Raw genomic sequence first — 19,659 nt, 5'->3', positions numbered from 1 at the left:
CTAAAATATTTCAATATATTAAAACAAATTAAAGACACATATTATAATACTAATACCTTAAAATACCGGAACACCTAATATTTATCAAACTCATTAAAAACAATAATTTATACATGTATAGTAAAAATAACTGTTATATACAACTATATTTAAAATGATATTTTTACCTTCAATATTAAGTCCCTCAATATTTTTGACATTATGATATTCTGGCCACAATATTTGTGTTGAATGATATTTTTCAGTTGATCATTTGCTAAAATACCTCTACCTCTAATTTCTAGGTATTACTCCCTCAAATAAAATTCTATTGAAATACAGATACCCTTTACCTATGAATTTCATAATGTGATGACCTTCAGGATTGTACTACAACAGCATCTCCTCAAACGTGGACCTTCCCTCTTCTTCAGCCTATTCTGTGTGTACACATTGCATCTTGTTGACTTGGGAATGGAATAGACTTGATTGAATAATGACTAATTTAACTGCCACCTTACATTAGACTGAACACCCTATCACCAAGGGCATAGCTGCAGGGGGATGTTTGGGGAGTGACGCCTCCTAAATTAATGCATTCTTGGCTTGGTAGCTGCGTTTGGGGGCACTGAGATGTGTTTGGTCTGTCTATGTTGGTTTTTCTTGACTTTCACCAAGAATAAAAGACAAAACAGCGACCTTTAATGTGAAACAGGCGAGAGAAAGAGAGAGACAGAGATACACATCTGGTGGCTGTATTTAAAAATGCAAAACCATATAATGTAGAATCAGTAAGATGCCTCTCCAAAATGTGTGATCCTAGGCAAACATTTTATTTCCCAGAGCCTCACTTTTAAATATCTGAGTTTGGGATGTGTGCTACACAAGCACTTCTAATGTTTGATTTAATATACTATAATGTTGCTCCACCTATAATAAGAATCAAGACCACAATTAGGGCTTACATGACTCTTGACCTGCCTCTTAGTTCAGTGATGGCATTGTTGTTTTGGTGTGAACCATTACTGTTTCTAAGTTTATGTTTAAAAACTATTCCTTTTACTAAATGTCTGGCTAGGCAGTGAAATAATCTGATGTACTAAGATGAATTGCTTCCACATGGTAAAGAAATAGCCTTTAATGAACTCTGAAGAGACTTTGGCCCTGCTTATGGGTTTGGTGGATGGGAACACCCATCCGCCAAACTCCTGACAGGGTGGCTGCCAATGTAGTGGTGACCTCCCTGCCAGCCCCATTATGACTTTCCCGCTGGGCTGACCATCAGAAACCAAGGTTTCTGCTGGTCAGCCAAGCAGGAAAGTGGTAGTAGCATTGTCTCCAGCTTGTAATAGAGCCGGCGACAATGCTGTCCCCTGCAGGGGGCACCAGCACCCTTGTAATGCGCACTGTCTTCTCAGCAGACAGTGCGCATTACGAGGGTGCTGGGCAGGGGGGCCTGTGGCATGTAGCATGGGCAGTGCAGGGCCCCTCTGTGGCCCCCTGCACCTGTTCTCTGCTAGCCTGGTGAAACTACCATGAAAAGGCTGGCGGAGAACCAGATGGTAATCAGCAGGGTGTGCTACATGCAGGGTGGCGCTGCATGCAGCGACACCTTGGCTGATTGCAACCTGAACTCGCCGTCAGCCTGTTGGGATCACCGATCCCAGGAGAGATGGCGGTCGGACCACCAGGGTCATAATGTGTAGGTCGTACCGCCACAGCAGCGGCGGTCCGATCAACACCACAGGTCTTATGATCCTAGGACTGACAGACTTGTAATTAGGCCTTCATCATATTTTTATGTTATGTTTGCTGAACAATATATATGCTAAAGGTTTATGCTGCTTGCTTCGTGTACGGACTCTTAAAGCCAAGGCCGACCCTTGGCTGGGCCTGCCTTATTAATTTGCTGTTGCGCCCACAAAAGGCCAACAGTCACTTGATAACATGATTTGTAAAAGGAAAGGCCTGGAAACAGGGAGCCCTGCCTACATACATCAATTTGGCAACTCTACAGGCTTCACATAGCAGAGGCAAAGAAGAGGTATGCAGTGCAAATACATTTGAAGTAAGTGATCCCAGGGCAGGGACTCCAGGCCATTGTGTGGTATGGGAACATAGTCATGAGTTCTCTGGAAGAAATACCAGGCTTGGCAGGGTCAGGCAGGGGCATAACTTCAAGGGAATGTTTGATTCTTGGCTTAGTAGTTGGGTCTGGTGGCACTGAGTCGGGTTTCCTATGTCTGTGTTGGTTTTTCTTGTTGTTCTCATTTTGCTAAGAGCTTTCAAATGGTTCATTTTTTGGAGTGGAAACTTAAATGTATGTAGAGACTGGTTTACCTAAAGGATAGGAAATCTGCACCCATCAAAGTACTCTTTGATGGATGCAAATTTCTACTTTTTCAACTTTTCAGAATTCACAAACATTGGAAGTAGTATGCTTGTAAAACTGTGCCCATCTCACATTTTCAGGTGTGCGACTGGCAATCAAACACCAAAAGCTGATGGGATGAATGCTTGAAATTGTCTAACCAGAGGCAATAGCTCGAGGTAGCAGTCCAAGCTATTATTCTTGCCTACTGTGCATCTCTAGATACATGCCCACCTAATGTAAATCAGTACGGATCCTATTTCCCATGGAAACAGTCAATCCCAAACCTTGGCCACACCTTCACCCTGCAGCCCACTGCATTTTCAGTTTGTAAATGTGAGATTCACACCAAGAATCTCACCTACATCCTTGCCCATCAAACACACCTTGTTTTATTGAAATCTTTCCGTTATTGCGATTGATGGAGCCTTACTTTGCAAACTAAGCATTTTTGTTAAAGATGTTTTACATACAAGTAAGACTACACAAATAAGTTGACATGTGTAGGGTATCATAGGGCAATTAAAAAAAGAAATGTCACATTATTAATAAGTTGTCATTTCTAAAATTAGAACATCTCACCTTTTCCATGGTAAGAGTACAGAGATCTCTGTGAGTCTGATCCTGTGCTGGCAATGGAGTCGATATCTCTATCCTGTAACACATGGAACAGTGGAACATTTATCAGAACTGCTAAGCTGGAAATGTTGCCAATTTATGAACGGAGTAAGTGATAGATGTATTCCAAAATGTAATTCTCTGTATTCAAAAGAGTATTAAGCAACAATAGATCTACATTGTATACCCCTACTCATTCCTAAGAGCATCATAACACCAGACAACATAAGTACATATGGCTAATCGGGAACCGTGTCCCCTTGGACCATTTAACAGTACCATGACTTCTTTGGCATGTGGCTCTAGAAATGCAGAAAAAAATAAAGGAAGTGATGGTGCACATTAAGATGCCAATTGCTCAATAATGGGACATTACAGAAAGATGCTTGAGATGTGACAACGCTGCTTTCTTTATTATAAGCTAGTTGAAGGCTCACAAATACATACTTTATTTTTGGGAGAAAGCAGATCAGATGTGCCCAAGAGTACTTTTATATGTTTATATGTGTAAGAGATAAATATGCTCAGAACCCTCAATAAATCCCTTCACGCTTTCTAAAATGGTCCAGATTGTCAGATTAATATTTGGCAAATTTGTGCATACATATTTTTATTATTGAAACCCCACTCTAGGGTGTTAAAACACACTATCTCTTTTTGCCGGTGGAATGGGATAGTGAACACGTAGCATGCAGTGCTTAATTTGTAAATAAAAATGGGCCGGTGCCCAAAGCCCTTCTCTTAAACTTGCGGCTGCTGCATCTAAATGTGCGAACACGGAATACTGAGGCAACGTAATCCAAATTAAGCACTGGTAGCATCTACTACTGACGCCAACCTTCTAGTTTGAATATTAGCTGTAATTGTTATGGTTGGTAAAAACCGAGGTGGCACTGGAGGTAGTCAAAACTCTGAAGTTTAGGACATGCACAGTTTTTATATAGCAAAAAGCGATGTCACTGAGCTAGCTCACTAAGATTTCATCTTGTGGTCTGTAGGTTAAAGTATGCAACAGGCACATTAACTCTCCCTCACCCTATCAATATTAAAATGCTTGAAATATGGAACATGTAGGATATATTAAATGTTGCCCTACGTATTGTACTACATCGAACTATTTCAGCTGACCTACTGGGTTAATGAGGAATATATGCTAAAGAACTACTTAGTTATATTGGTGGTACTGAAAGGTGTGACCTGCAAACAAACACTTTAAAGTAGGCATGTTGTCCTAATCTTCTACCTTCCTCCTCAGAATCAGAACCTGTAACACTGAAATTGCATATAAGTCTCTACAGTAAAAAGTACCATACATGTATTGGATCCTGTGATGTTGAGTCTACATGCAGCTCACTGCCAGACATCATCTACAGAGTTATCTTGTTCGCAATGGAATTTGTAATCTTCAGGTTATACTACTTTTTTGCAACATATTCAACTCACTAATCCATTACTACTTTATTTCAAGCTTTTTTTTATACAACAGATGCCAAATTGCTTGTGGAGGCATGGCTTGGCCTACCAACATGGCGGTCGCTCTCTCCTAGACCTCCACATTGTTGGCCACCATAATCCTCTACAATTCTTTCCTGTGGCCCCCCACAGCCCTTCACCTGGCTGCTTACTGGTGAGGGAGGGCCATTGGGGACAGCTGCAGGCACCGGAGAGCTGACCCAACAGAGAAGGAGGCGACAGTTGCAGTTGGGGTGCAGTGGTGGCCCTCTAGCCAGTTGGGGCCTACTGCCTGCTCTACTCTCCATCTGCCCCAAGACCACACAGCCCCGTGGAGCATGGTGTAAACCCACCAGCAATGCCTGCTGACTAGCAGGAGGTGGCCCAGCCCAGCAGCCATTGGTGCAGGGTAGGGGAGGCCATTGGTGAACGCTGGCCATCCTGAGTGGTCCTTGCCCGTGATGAATCCCGGCAGGGAGGCCTTGTCAGTCCAGCTTGGTGGAAGGCACCGAGACTGTGCATTAAAGGATGCCTGGGACACAGTGGCAGCCACCAGAGTGGAGCGCCTACCATGCTGAGTTGAGAGGGCGTGGCACAGAGCCCCGCTGTGGACATTAGCTGGCCTGGCTGGGCTACAACATAGCCCCGTATGATCCTCATGGCCTCCTGCAAAAATAGCAGGTGAGCTGAGAACCATCATCACCCTCAGAGGGCTATGGCGACCACACTGGGGACCAGAGGTGAGGAGAGGGGGCCTAAGAAGGTCAATAGACAGGCCTGTTTGTAGGGCACCTCATGACCTCCCTCCCTCCCTCCCTGGGCACACTCCTCTCACCCTCACGGGGCCACCAGTGACAAACTCCCACAAGGGGAAGAGTTGAGCACCTCAATGTGATCGACGGACAGCAGCCCAGGGAAAGGCTCTCAAATACCGCTGGAGAGAAGAAGGACAACGGACAGCACACTGGTCCTGTTTCGTGCCCCTCACTCTCCCCCCTTATTTGCTTCCATCCTGAGGCGACTACAATGCCCAGCAGCTGAACTTTACTGCACTCCTGGATACCATAGGGTTCCCCCAATAGCCCGGCCATGTTCTGCTCTGGCCTACCTTCCCCTCTCACAGACTGTCACAAACCAGCATACCCTGCAGTCCCTTAGATCATCACAAACTCAGCTACATCCAGCCACGTAAAACTTGACAAGGTCCTCACCGCCATTGAAAGTTCCCGCCTCTCTCTGGAGTCAAAGTTGAGAACCCTGAAGGCCAAACTCGGGTTTCTCCAAGATAATCACCGAAAACTGTCAGATCACATTGTGGAAGGTGAAAAGGAGCAATCTCTAATACAACCCCAAATGTTTGATGCCCGACAAGTGTGTGCGGACCTCCAAGCCCAAGTAAAAATCCTGGAGGAGCGAGCAGAGGATGCTGAGGGCCGGTCCAGTAGAAGTAACTTTTGTATCATAGGCCTCCTGGAGGGACTGGAGGGGTGTGACCCTCTGATATTTGTGGACACTGGTTCCATTCATTTGTCCCCGCCTTGAATCTCACCCCAGTTTTCTCGCTATAAAGGGTGCACAGGGTCCCAGCGAGGCTGCCGATCCCGTTAGCACCCCCATGCCCGTCAAACTGCCACATTACAGATCCCAGGATGTCATCCTATGAGCTGTGAGAAATGCTAGTCTATTGAAACTGGACAACCAAACAGCTATGATGTTCCTCAACTATACACAAGCTGTGCAGCTACAAAAGACGTCATTTTTGAGTGCAAAGAAAATACTCTGCAGCCTCGAGATGTAATATTCCTTACTGTTCCCTAGCCACCTCAAACTGGTCTCGGAGGGCAAATCTCTCTTATTCACTCTAACAGAACTGCAGTGCTTACTCAAATGCTGGAGGGGACAAGTCATAGCCACTACCTACTCTGCCTATGTGTGCAGTGCTTTTTATCTGGATCCAGCCCAGAATCCCCTCCCAGGCCTTAGATACCACAGTAGATATGGAAGGTTGCTTTGCCATTGTAGAGGGCTGGCTTGAGAGCACCAGGGTCTTCCTAGGCAGCATAAATGCCCCTAATACAAAGCAGGAGGCCTTCTGGGTGACACTGTCTAAGACACTAGCCCATAAAATGGGGACGCCATGGATCCTGGCTGGTGACTACAATTGCTCGCCTTGTACTACCCCTGGACTGATCCCACCTGCCAATTCCCCGCACGCGTCCCTGCACACAAGCAACTCACGTTCTAAAATGGGTCCCTCAATAAGCAGTAGTAGATGCATGGAAATCCATACACCCCAACAAAGAGTCTACTACTCGACAGTGCACTAACTATACATGCACCTCAATCGCTTCCTTTCCTCAGCCACCTCCTTGACGTCATACACTGACCTGATTATCTTTGCCGCCTACTCTCCTATCATGACACACACATGTTTGGTGTGTCATGGAGTGCTCTGCTTCCCCCAGTGCCCTTGTGGGATCTGCCTAGGGAGACGTTGGAGGGTCCCTCCTTCCGGGAGTCTCACAGCCAGCACGTTACTCAGTACTTCTCCCACAACCCAGTTACGGAGTCCTCTGGAGCAGTTGAGTGGGACGCCATCAAGGCAGTGCACTTGCATACAGGAAATAGCAGGTGTTTCTAAGACACTCCATCATGAGATAGGCAATTCCGAGCACCAGATAGCTGATCTAGACAAAGTGGTGGCCCTGGGCACCTCCAGGAGAGAGACACTTGCAGAGGCAAAAACCCACTATGTGACCCTCCTAGAGCAATTTTAAGGCCTATGAAGCCAGAAAGCAGTGAGAAGGGGACAAATCTGACTCCTCATGTGGATGGTCCACGAGGATTTCCATTCTGGGCCAACCTTTGAGATAACACCGCCCACTGGTACCAACCTTCACTCCCAATGAGCCTTCCTTGATGCCTTCTTCCCCTACTACTCCTCAGTATTTGGTGAGACACTGCGCTCACCTGCAGAGAAGATCAGCTTCTTACTGTTAAGGGTTCCCCTCCTGAAGGTCACACCAGCTAGCAAAGAAGACCTGGATGAACCCCTAACCGTCCACGAAATCAAAAAGGCCATCCCTACCATAACCAGGAATAAAACCCCTGGACCGGATGGTCTCCCAATCAAATACTATATTACCTTCAGCTCTCCTCGCTCCCTGGCTTGCTGAAATGTATGAAGATGCTCTCTGTACAAAGAGACTGCCACCATCCCTATATGAGTACCTCCAAATATCACTACTGAAACCTGTCAGAGATCTGACTTTACTCACGTCTTACAGTCCAATTGTCATATTGGGCATGGACCATAAGATCCTGGCGAAGATCCTGGCTGAGCGCTATGCTCAGATCCTGCTGACCTTAGTTCACCCTGATCAAAATGCCTTTGTTCCTGGACATGACACCTCCCATAACATACAGTGTCTGTTCCATCTGATGGACCACACTCCCTGTCGGTTCCCCTATGCAGCCTGTCTCTTTCTAGACCTGTAAAAGGTTTTTGATTCTCTAGAATGGGACTACATAGAAATACCGTGACACCCGCCGTCATCACCAGCAGGCTGGACTATGGCAACGCACCCTACGCTGGAATCAACAGGAAACTCATCCGCAAACTACAAAAAATCCAAAACGCCACTGCCAGACTGGCCCTTGACCTACCTCGACATTGCTACATCTCGCAACACCTATGTACACTGCACTGGCTTCCCATAGAGAAAAGAATCACGTTCAAAATCCTCACCCACCCAGACAAAGCCCTCCACAACACCGGGCCGACCTACCTGAACCAGCGACTCAACCTCCACGTACCCCACAGGACCCTACACTCAGCCCAGCTGTCTCTTGCAGAAGTACGCCACATCAGGAAAACCAGAACAGGAGGATGCACCTTTTCCTACCTCACCCTTCCTCTCCACATCAGACAAACCACCTCCCTCTTCAGCTTCATGAAGGAACTGAAGACATGGCTTTTTTAAGAACCACCGGTGAACGCTACACTTCCCCCCCCAGCGCCTTGAGACCCTAACAGGTGAGTAGTTGAGCGTTACAAGCACTGATTGATTGATTGACCTCTTCCAAGTGCTGTCCATTATGGAGATAAGCAAGTGCCTTTGCGCCTACACCAGCTGCTCTTCACAGCCCTCACATCCAAGGTCTGGTTTCACCAGCTAATCTCTTTAACATTCCCAGTGAAAAAGGACTCCAGACAGGGCTGCTCCCTCCCTCCCTTATTACTTGCACTTGCGATGGAACCCCTGGCTGCCAAAGTTCTTCCCCTGGCTAACACAGGCAAAATTGTGGTATTGAAAACTATTATCCTTCCCCACCTTCTCTATTACTTTGCTAACCTTCCCATAATCCCCCTCGCAGCTTTCTTCATGATTTCAACATGCTGCTCAGATAACATATTTGGGGAAACAAGCTGCATTGCATCACACTACATAAACTTCAACTACCTGTGGACAGGGGCATTCTCGGCACGCCCTCATTCGAGGCCTACTACCTTGGGCTCAGCTCCAATGGGTCTCGTTTGTGGATTGCACAGTGCAGTCTGGCTGAGGCAAGTGTGGGCTCAAGTCCCTTCACTGCTTCGGGGCTCCAGAGATTCATCTTTTCTAAGATGACCCTTCTGAATCCGCAGTCACAGCTGGTCATAATCGCTTGCAAATGAGTTATCTGCCTCACTCACCACATCACCCCGTATGCCCCCGAATACCTCTTGCAGGGCCTTCCTTGCCCCCTCCAGCTCCCACTCCTCAGTAGACCTAGCGCCCTGGCTCATCTGTTCCCTAACCACCTTTGGCAGTCTATTAATAAACTGCCAGCTTCTCATCCTTGGTCAATAAATAGACGAATTTGCCCTCCCCAGGGGTCAATACCTGACATACCAATAAATATGTCACACACTCTGCACCCATTGGTCTATAGTAGAAATGGAATCCCATACTCATTCTGCTGCCTTATAACACGGCTCTATAAGGCACTGAGGGAGCACAATGGGTCCCTACTAACATCCCTGAGGGACAAATTGGAAGCACTTTGACGGGCACTCCATGACACTGAATGGAATAGGGAGCTCGAATCGCCACACCGGGTCTCCGCAAAGGCTGATTTAAAAGTATCTAATTCACATCCTCCATAGGGCCTATCTAACACCACAACAACTATACTAGTTCTTCCCTGCCGCTCACTAGGGCTGCCTGCGCTGCCACACGATCTCTCTGCTGATCTACAAAACATGCTGTGGTCTTGCCCCATCCTTTCCACATTGTGACACATGGTCCACACAATACTCCAACAAGTGACAGAACTCCCAGACAGAAACACCTTGGAGGCCTGTGATCTGGGCATTTTTAAAAATGGGAATCAAATAGCGGTGAGGGCACACTTTGCCAGCCTCGCCCTACTCCTCGCCAAGCGGGCCATCACACTACATTGGTGGTCCCTACTCCTGAGGCCTGTTATGGTTGAATACAATGATGGGGAGAGCTGAGCACGAGACCCTGCACTTCAGGGAAGTCCCCCACTGTTAACAATTGGGTTTCTGTTTACCAGAGGTATGCACCCTGTCTGAAAAGGAACCACAATACTAGTCAGGTAAAGTCAGATACACACCATAAATGAAGCTGCGCTCACTCTCTGGTAGCTTTGTACAGAGCAGCGAGGCTTAAGAGGCAAGTTGTAAAGTATTTGTGCAACACTTCAAACAGTAACACAGTAAAAACTCTGAAAAATGACTCCAAACTGAGTCAGAAAATTAGATTATATTTTTATGAAGAAAACAAGGCCACAATGACAAAAATCCAAAAGGTAGAAGTCGAGTAAGGAATTTTGAAAGAATAAACTTAATTGTACTGCTTAGAAACATAAAGCGCCAACCTGAGCTGTCTGGTCACCCTAGACCAGGTCAAATCTGAAAAGTTAGGCTGACTGTGATGGAGCACGGGTCAGATGCAGGGGCCAGCCTTGGCTATCTGAAATATTACCTTGGTTCAGAGATGCATCATCTTCGAGAACAAGATGCAAGGAGCAAGGTAGGAAAAGCATTGGCGTCGATCCCAAAGATGTAGGCGATGTGTCGGCTCCAAGCCATGAAAAGACTGAGGTGCATCGGGAACGGAGGCAATGCGTCATGCAGTTGGCAATGCAGTGTTCCTGATCCTTGCAGCAGCAGTAATGCACCGGTGTCGACAGCTATGTGGTGTCCTCAATCCCTGCAGCAGTGGTGATGCATCGGCGTCAATGGAGATGCGCCGGTTCCGATCTGCACAACGGCGTCGATGAGCAGCTCTGGCAGTTGCAGCACTTTATACCCACTTGGCACCACTTGGCAGGGCAAGACATGTAGGAAACACAGTCCAGGTGCTGTTAATGATGAGTGGGAAGCCTTTTGTGTCCCTGAGACTTAATAAGAACAGGAGGCAGCCAGCAAGCCCTTGGAGTCACCCTGGTTCAAGTGAGATGGGTCCTGTCTTTCTTGAGCAGAGCAGAGGGCAGCAGGCAGCAGGGCAGCACAGGAGAAAAGTAGTTCTTCATAGCAGCAGTTCAGAATAGCAGTCCTTGGAGCAGCACAGCAGTTCTTCTTCCTGACAGAGTTCTTCACAGGTACAGCAATGTACTGAGTTGGTAGGGCCAGAGAGCCAGTACTTATTCCCAGTTGTGCCTTTGAAGTGGGGCTGACTTCAAAGTGCGTAGAGGTCCTTTCTTCCTGCCTCAGCTCCAGACTCACTACAGAGGGTTATGCAGCCCTTTGTGTTAAACCAAGACACTGCCTATTGAGGTGAAAGTGTCAGCCCTTCCCTCCCATCCTACCCAGTAAGGCCCACCAGGATGTTGATGGCCCATCAGGCACACCTAAGCTCCCTATGTATGTGGCTACCTAGAGGGAAGGTATAAAGTCCAGTTGTCACCTAGCCCAGACGTGTATTGGAGACAGGCTCCAGGCATACAGGGCTAAGAGCAGGAAAATGGCAACTTTCTAAAAGAGGCATTTTCTCTAAATTATAACAATAAATCCGACATAACCATTAAAGAGGATTTTTTTATTACATTTCCATAAGTACGAAATATGACATATCTACTCCTTCTCAAATAGAAATTACAGCTTATTAAACATAATAAGGAATTCCCATTGTTAACCTATGAGAGGCGTTGGCCTCAAAGCAGTGAAAAACGAGTTTTGGGGTTCTTCACTACCAGGACCTGTAAAACTTTAAAGTGTATGTCTGTCATTTAATTACATAGCACCCTGCCCTATGGGCTACCTCGGGGTTACCGTAGGGGTGATTTATATATAATAAAAGGGGGGTTTAAGGCTTGGCAAGAGGTTTTATATGCCAAGTCCACATTCACATACAGGCTCTTCAATGGCAGGGCTGAGACATGTTGAAGGGCTACTTGCGTGAGTGGCAAAAGCCATGCTGCAGTCCCACTAGTAACATTTAATTTACAAGCCCCGGGCACATGCAGTGAATTTTACTAGGGATTTATAAGTACAATAAATATGCAAATTACATACATACCAATCAAACCATGTTTAGGGACAGAGGATATGCATGTTAGCACTGCCCAGTAGTGGTTAAGTGTCCTAAGCCCAGCAAAAACTAATTCAGCAAAACGTGGAGGGTAAAAGGCAAAAGGTTTGGGGATGACCCTGTAGAGATGGAAATTTCCAACAGCCAACCATTGCAAGTGTCCTATCTGTCCCACTTGGGACACCCTCATCAATCACTTTCTCCAATTAATTCTGAATGACAACCTGCCCCTTCAGCCCTGGCATGCTGCCTCCTGCCCGTTGGGCCCACCACCTTTCTCAAAAGCCACTGGTACATCATTCTACCCTCTGTCCACTCCTGCCCATATTGGTCCCACTGTCTTCCCTCTCCCTCTGCGTCCCGGGGACTCTTTCAGAAGTTATACCACCCTAGTCACAACCACACTACCCTCGCAGCAGCACACCATGCAATTAACCAAGATTCTCACCCCACGGATCCCTGGTCCCAACTAACCCCTTTACCCCCACCCAGTTTTCTCTTCCCCCCAGTTCAGGACCACGACACACAACTACTAGGGTAATTGCTCACCCACTCATCATATCCTCCTCTATATCACCCACCCCTGTTGTTATGTCGATACCTGATACGAATACGTGTAAAGCATCACGATGTTACTGTGTACTATAAAACATTAATAAAATACTTGGTAAAAAAACAGAGACCACATTGCTTGAAAAATATCATTGTCTTCATGAAAATCCTTTCTACAGCATGGTCTATATAAGCTCTTGGCATGCCCTCATAACTATGCAGTATTTGTGAAAAATATTTTAAATGAATTACGTGGAGTAAATTAATAACAGGTGCTATTATTTCTATACACAATGAAACTCATTTTCTTGACAACAGAGAGATAAAGCACTGTAATTAGATAAGCATTGGCAATGACTATAGGTCTCGGCTTGTTGAGCTTTTTTGCTGATTCTGTGCATTGTCTCAATTTGTGAAGCAATAAAAATGGTAATCAGAGCAAGACAAGTCTCATGACAATTCTTTTGACTCTGGCATGATGAAGCTACTGTGACACTGATATATTGAATGTTTCCCATAGTGCATTAGTTACTAGTGTAAATCATGTATGTCTCACTTCCTGTAGAATGTTACCATTCATGAAAACGCAATAGAAATAAAAAAAGTGTATTTTAAGTTGATGTAAGAGCAGAGAGCAACAATAGTCTTGTGTTCTGTTTAGTATAAAAAAGCTAAGATTCATGAGAGACTACAGACTAATATTTGCATTGTTCAGCTTTCTGTCCATCATCAGTTCTTTTTCCTTTTGTTGCCCTAAGTGGGAAGGGTATGCCCAGATGTGGGTCCCGTGCTCACTGTTCCACTGGATTCAAGATAGCATGGCTGATGAGGGGTGATACCCCAAAACCGGTCCCAGGATGCTTGTCTCTGGTCCTGGGAGGACCTGGCTGGCAGTTTAGGCTGGACTGTTTCCATGGGGAGCACGGTCATGACTGATTTACATTTGGCTGTGTCCAAACTAGTATGGTGTGGTTGGCAAAAAAAGATGGATTAAACCCAGATCTTTTTGACTGGGGGTGAATGTTTGCATTGTTCAGCATTCCATTCACATATAATGTTATTATCATGAAATTTAAATAAAGTCCACTAATATTTTTCTTATATTGAAATATATACTTCTATAAAAACATATATGTGTGAATATATAAAAAGCCATATACATTTATCTATCTATCTATCTATCTATCTATCTATCTATCTATCTAATAAAATAGATCCAAAAAAACCTTTAACAATATAATACATTCAATAATTAACTATGTTAAGTAAGTAAGGCAATAAATCAAATATAAAAAATAAGCAAAAACACATTTACCAAAAATACTAAACACATTAAAATAAATGTAAAAATACAAAACAAATAATGTAAATATAAAAAACAAATAAATAATCTATTTAACCACTATTAGGAAAACTCTTGCAGTTTAATAATACAAAATATACTATTTCCACTCCAGTTTAGGCAACAGTAGGGAACGTTTTGGACTTCGGATGGGTTAGATTTACTATTCTTACGCCAGTCAGCAAAATATTAGGGAAAGTGTTGGATTTTAGATGGGTTAGATTTGCTATTCCTACTCCAGTTAGTGCAACAGTAGGGAAAGTGTTGGACTTCGAAGGGGTTAAAGTTGCTATTCACACTTGCGTCAGTGCATCTGTAGGAAACATTTTGGACTTCAGAGGAGTTACATTTATTATTACCACTCTAGCCTAAGTAGGAAAAGTGTTGGATTTCAAGGAGGTTAGATTTACTATTCCTACTCCAATCAGTACAACAGTAGGGAAAGTGCTTTCGGAGGTGTTATGTTTACTATTCCTACTCCAGTCAGTACAACAATAGGGAAAGTGTTTGACTTCAGAAAGGGTAAATATTACATTAGAGTACTTAAAAATAAATATACTTATTTATCAAGAAAACGTGAACATATAACTTAAAAAATATATCAACTTCACAAACTATTAAAAAACTCAATACTAAATTATCACTTATCAATTTATTTTAAATAAATAAAAAAAATCATTTTAAATAACAGATGTCATCTCTGAAACAAATTCTCACAAACTAGGTCAAATAAATTATTGTTTAATAAAATAATACATTAAAAACATTACACATAATTAGGTTCCTATTAATAAATTAGATACATTTATTAAAATAATACAAAAAATGTATACACATGTTTTCTTACCAACCTACTCATCTAAGCAAATAACACAATATTAAAAAAAACATTTGTTTAATTTAATGTATAAACAACCATATATATTGAAATCCATAAAGTATAACAGCAGTTACACAACAATAAATCACTTAGATAATATATATAAGTAATATTCACATAAAAATTATTTTACAAAGACTAACATGAAATTAATAACATTTAATAAGTTCAACTGCTCATCATAATCTCCATGGGCATGGGCAGGGCATGTGCCCCCGTGGGCTCCTGCACTGTGTTTCTGCCAGCATTTTCATGACGGGGTCACCTCCATAAAAATGGTGGCAGAAACTGGACTTGTACTCCAACCGACTTCAGCCCATTGGGAACCATTTTCCCGGCGGGCATAGTGTTTCCCTGGCGGTCTTACCGCCAGGATCGTAATGTGGCGATCGGACCACATGGAGTGTGGCAGTCTGACCACCACCGCTTTATTAGCGGTCCTCGGACTGCCAATGTCGTAATGTTAATGTTATAATATAACACTAAAATTATTGCATGATTAATAATTAGTTAAAAAATAATCACAAAATTAATCACAAAATAAAAATAAATCAACAATTAAATATATTTATACTTACAACCAGCTACAACACTATAAATCACCAATAACATTAAAATAAAAAAACACTTAAAATTACAAACTTCTTTTTTAAACTTATTATACCAACACTATGAGGAACTAAAATTAATATAACTAAAACTCATTAAAATAAGTAAAAAAACAATGCTTTACAACTATATTACTGAAAAGAATACTAAAAACAACAATATTCTGAAAAGCAATCTTGCTTATAAAAAATTTATGTTTTTGACGTTATTCTATGCCACAATATTTTTGCATCACATTATTTTTTCTGCTATTTTTGAGTAACGATATTTTGAGCTTGATATATTGTTTAAACACCCCTTATCTCATATCTGAATTGCCCTTTCCTCCTCTTCACCATAAGGGCCGAGAGCAGTCTTGGACATGTGTGGCAGTGTCGACAATGAAGGAGAATGGTGAGTTCCATGTTGTTCCCACAGCAACATTTAGATCTACAGGCTATTGGTGACAATCTGACACAACCCACGAACCACCACAAACCCTAAAACTACCAAACACACTGTTGAATATCAGAATATGGTTCCCCACCGGGTGGAGGCAGTCGGAGTCAAGTTCAGCATAGCCGTGCTGATCACGAGTCCAGTTTCCACCAGCCTTTTCATGGTGGGGACCCTGCCATGAAAAAGACTGGTGGAAAGTCGTGTTGGGGGCCACAGGGGGGACCCTGCACTGTCCATGACCATGCCGTGGGCAGTGCAGGGGCTACTCTGCCCAGCACCCTCGGAATGCACACTGTCTGCTACAGCAAACAGTGTGCATTCCGAGGATGCTGGGAGCACCCTCTGAGCAATGGCATTGGTCTTGGCTCCATGAGGAGCCAAGGCCAATGCTGCCGCACTATTTCCAATGGGCTGACCAGCAGAAACTTCTGATTTCTGAGGTTTCTGCCGGTCAGCCCAGTGGTAACCCTGTAATCAGCCTGGGGGGGGAGATCACCAGCTCTGTGGCGCTCTCCTCTCCACGGGGCTTGCAGGAAGACAGTCAGGCCGCCAACCTTGTAATGAGGCCCAATGTCTTCCTTACCAAGGGTAAATATGACCCCTGCCTTTTCATATTGCTGTTCTTGGACTAGCACCAAAAATATGATTTCCTTGTGGTACCTAAACACCAAAAAGTTGGATCTCAAATATGGGCAGTCACAGTCAAGAATTCTAATTATCTGTGCTACCCTGTGATAAAGGAGTGGTGACTGAAACTACCAAATCATCAATTGGAAGTAGGGCTTAGGGCAAGGGTTCAACCACAAATGTAAACGGTCATACCTCTGAAGCAATAAGGGTTAGAAGTATTGGTTTAGTTATCCCAGAATCAGAACAATCAAACCCAGCCAACAAGGCAATACCAAAGGTTTAGAATAATGAGGAATGTCTCCAGGTCCAGAACTGTCCCTCCAGGGCTGGAATGAGCCAGATACATACTCCATCAATATCCTGGATGGATTGGGGGAGATTTAGACTTAACCCACTCATTCTGAATTTCTCTCTGCATATCCTCAGACTTTTGATGTTCTTGGGCTTATTCTGAAAGGTGTTCATGGCTCCTCGATGGTTTAGCTCTTCAAGTCTTCAGCATGCTGAGCCTTACTTCTGGATCTTCCTGATCTGGGGGTACTATCCCTTCCACACATGACAGCACAGGTTTATTTTCCTCCAGAGCACAGCAGCCGGATTTCCATCCAGATTCTAGACCTTGTCCTGGCTTTGTTGGGTGTACAGAAAAATGGAGGATTTTCATCCAGAGTCTAGACCTCATTCTTACCTTTTTGAATTACAGCAATAAGAAACTGTATGTTTATCTGGGACAGTACAAATACTCCTTACTTGAAGACCAGAAAAAGTGGAACTACTGGTTGAATATGGCCAGTATTTAGGGCCTAATTTTGAGTTTGGCTGATGGGAAAGCCCGTATGCCAAACTCCTGACAGGGTGGCCACCTCCGCAGTGGCAACCACCCTGCCCAACCTATTCGGTGTTTCCCACTAGGCAGCCTTCAGTCTAGTGGGAACAGGCGGCAAAAATTGTCTCAGGCTCAAAATCAAGCCGGCGGCAATGCTGTTGCCTGCAGGGTGCTGTGCAGGGGGTCCCTTGCACTGCCCATGTCAAGTCCATGGAAACGTCAGGGCCTGCAGCCCCCCTCCACCTGTTTTCCATCAGCCTTTTCATGGTGGTGAAACCGCCATGAAAAGGTTGGTGGAGAATGAGGTCATAATCCACAGGGCAGCCCTGCATGCAGTGGTGCCATGGAGGCTTACGACCTTCACCCGGCGCCAACCCGTTGGGATCACCGATCCCAGTGGAGATGTCAGAACCCCGGCGGTCTCACTGCCAGGGTCCTAATGTGGTGGTTGGACCACCACAGCAGTGGCAGTCCTTACTGCCATTGTGAGGCTGGCGGTCTTAAGATTGCCAGCCTCGTAATGAGGCCCATAGTGTCCTTTAAGGCACTGGTGTGACACCAGGGATAACCAAATGGCAAGCTATGTTTAAAATGTAAACAATACTCCAATCTGGGCATCTTCATGACTTTCTCCTTTTTCCTGGAAATTCAGATAATGTGGAGGAAGTGCTGACATCAAGTGCTCAAGCTATGCGTATTCATAGACTTTCTGTTAAGGTCTCTTTGCTGCTAGACACTGTCACGCACAACACAATCTAGAGAAGAATAACTTAGGTAGTGTTGCAGGTCTGATGTTGTGGCTGGCAGATAATGGATGTACATGCCCCCAGCCCACCAGGTGCCTACATAATCAATGTGCTAAGCCCCCATGGGCAAGCAAAATTCAAGCTACACAGCCACATAAAAGAGAACGATGATATGATGGGGAGCCACCATTTAGTGAAGGCAATTGCAGTGCTCTTCTCTGGACGTCATTCTCATTATCTCCCAGTCACATTCAACTCACATAGGACTTGATGCACACTTGATGTGGGGGGTGGGGAGGAATAACACCACCAGAACATAGGGACTGCACTGGTTTTACTGGAGAGGTTTGGTAGGCTGCCACCTCTTCAAAGGTAGAGGTATAAAGGAGTGCACCCAGGTTCCGGAATCAGATGCCACCAACCATCTGCCTCCTACTATAAGGCATTAGCCACCCCCAAAGATGGGTGGGTGTACACTTGGGTGCAGCCCTGACCAGGAAAGGCTTGTGCTCTACTAGTAAATGCCATCATAAACTCAAGCATTACCAGTGTACAGATAAACTGTTAAGACCTTTGGAAAAAATACAAGGAAGCCAAGTAATAGTCAAACAGGTAAACAGTGGCACTGCTTTTGGTCTGTATGAGGTATTTCATTCCTAAACTCTGCCCCTGTGCTGCCCCCTAACTAGCTTCGTTCTCTTCCTTTTTGTTGTTAATCTCCAGTCCCACCAATCTCCCTACAAGTTAGTTCTTTGATTTATCCGTTTTAATAGGAACGCATAATTTCTTGTTGGAAAACCACACTTGATCAGCCTGACTGGTAAGCTATACCCTGCCTGACCTCATGTCCTTGCCCTAGTTGCCCAAGCTTTATACAGTGTTTTTTATCATTTTTATTTGGTTTCTGCAATTATGTTCCATATAACTTCAGCATAGTTTTCACTAATAGAAACCTGCCCTATGATTGCAAGTTTACAATCAGACTGGTGCTAAGCTCATGTATTAGATACGGTATTTTAACCTACATCAATCACTGCAGAGAAAATTACACCCGCCGGCCCTATCTCCTGCATTATGTAAATCGTGTGCATCAAGCTAAATTTAGGAAACAGAACAAATTCTAGCACCTTAAATGTTGAAGCTTTATACAATGTTATGCTGATTTATACTGAAGCATCCCTGATTTACCGTTTTTAATAGTTTTGACGTATATAAATACAGACAGAAAACAATGTGTATGTTTAAAAATTAAAAATACAGAAAGTAAGCCTTCTTTTGAGTGACTCTCCATGCCGAAAGTCATGACTGATATTAGTGCCTGGTTGTTTTACTGATGGATGTTTATTGTGCTAAAACCAGAATGGGATCTAACTTGAGTGTGCCTCTATCTGTTAAATAGTGTTGCAATTTGATTTTTTTTTCACAGGACATAAAATAAATATAGATAATTTACAATAAAGTGGCCAATAAATGATTACGCTGAACACATAAATCCCATAAAACATGGATTTTATAATGTGTTTTTGCAGCACTTATTCGGATTACACCATTTATAGAACAAGAGAAACATAAATAATATCAAAACATAAATACCAATATCTGAATTGTATTACAAAGACTGCTAAACCTATAGTCATTTGCGCTAATCCTTTCTTTCATAAACTTCAAAGTATCC

The 19,659-nt window shown here is 44.0% G+C and overlaps 1 protein-coding gene across 1 annotated transcript in view; it reads right to left on the bottom strand.

Annotated features, from left to right (window-relative positions):
- Window positions 1-19,659, bottom strand: part of LOC138275469 (low-density lipoprotein receptor class A domain-containing protein 1-like) — a 211,391-nt gene that overhangs the window by 131,898 nt on the left and 59,834 nt on the right. Inside the window, exon 3 of the mRNA XM_069219140.1 lies at window positions 2,933-3,005. Within this exon, the coding sequence (XP_069075241.1) occupies window positions 2,933-3,005 (73 nt within the window). The remainder of the gene's footprint in view (window positions 1-2,932; window positions 3,006-19,659) is intronic.

The sequence above is a fragment of the Pleurodeles waltl genome, chromosome 1_1, assembly GCF_031143425.1.
Source record: "Pleurodeles waltl isolate 20211129_DDA chromosome 1_1, aPleWal1.hap1.20221129, whole genome shotgun sequence".
In the NCBI taxonomy this organism is placed as follows: domain Eukaryota; kingdom Metazoa; phylum Chordata; class Amphibia; order Caudata; family Salamandridae; genus Pleurodeles; species Pleurodeles waltl.
This window is presented reverse-complemented; position numbering and strand designations above follow the sequence as displayed.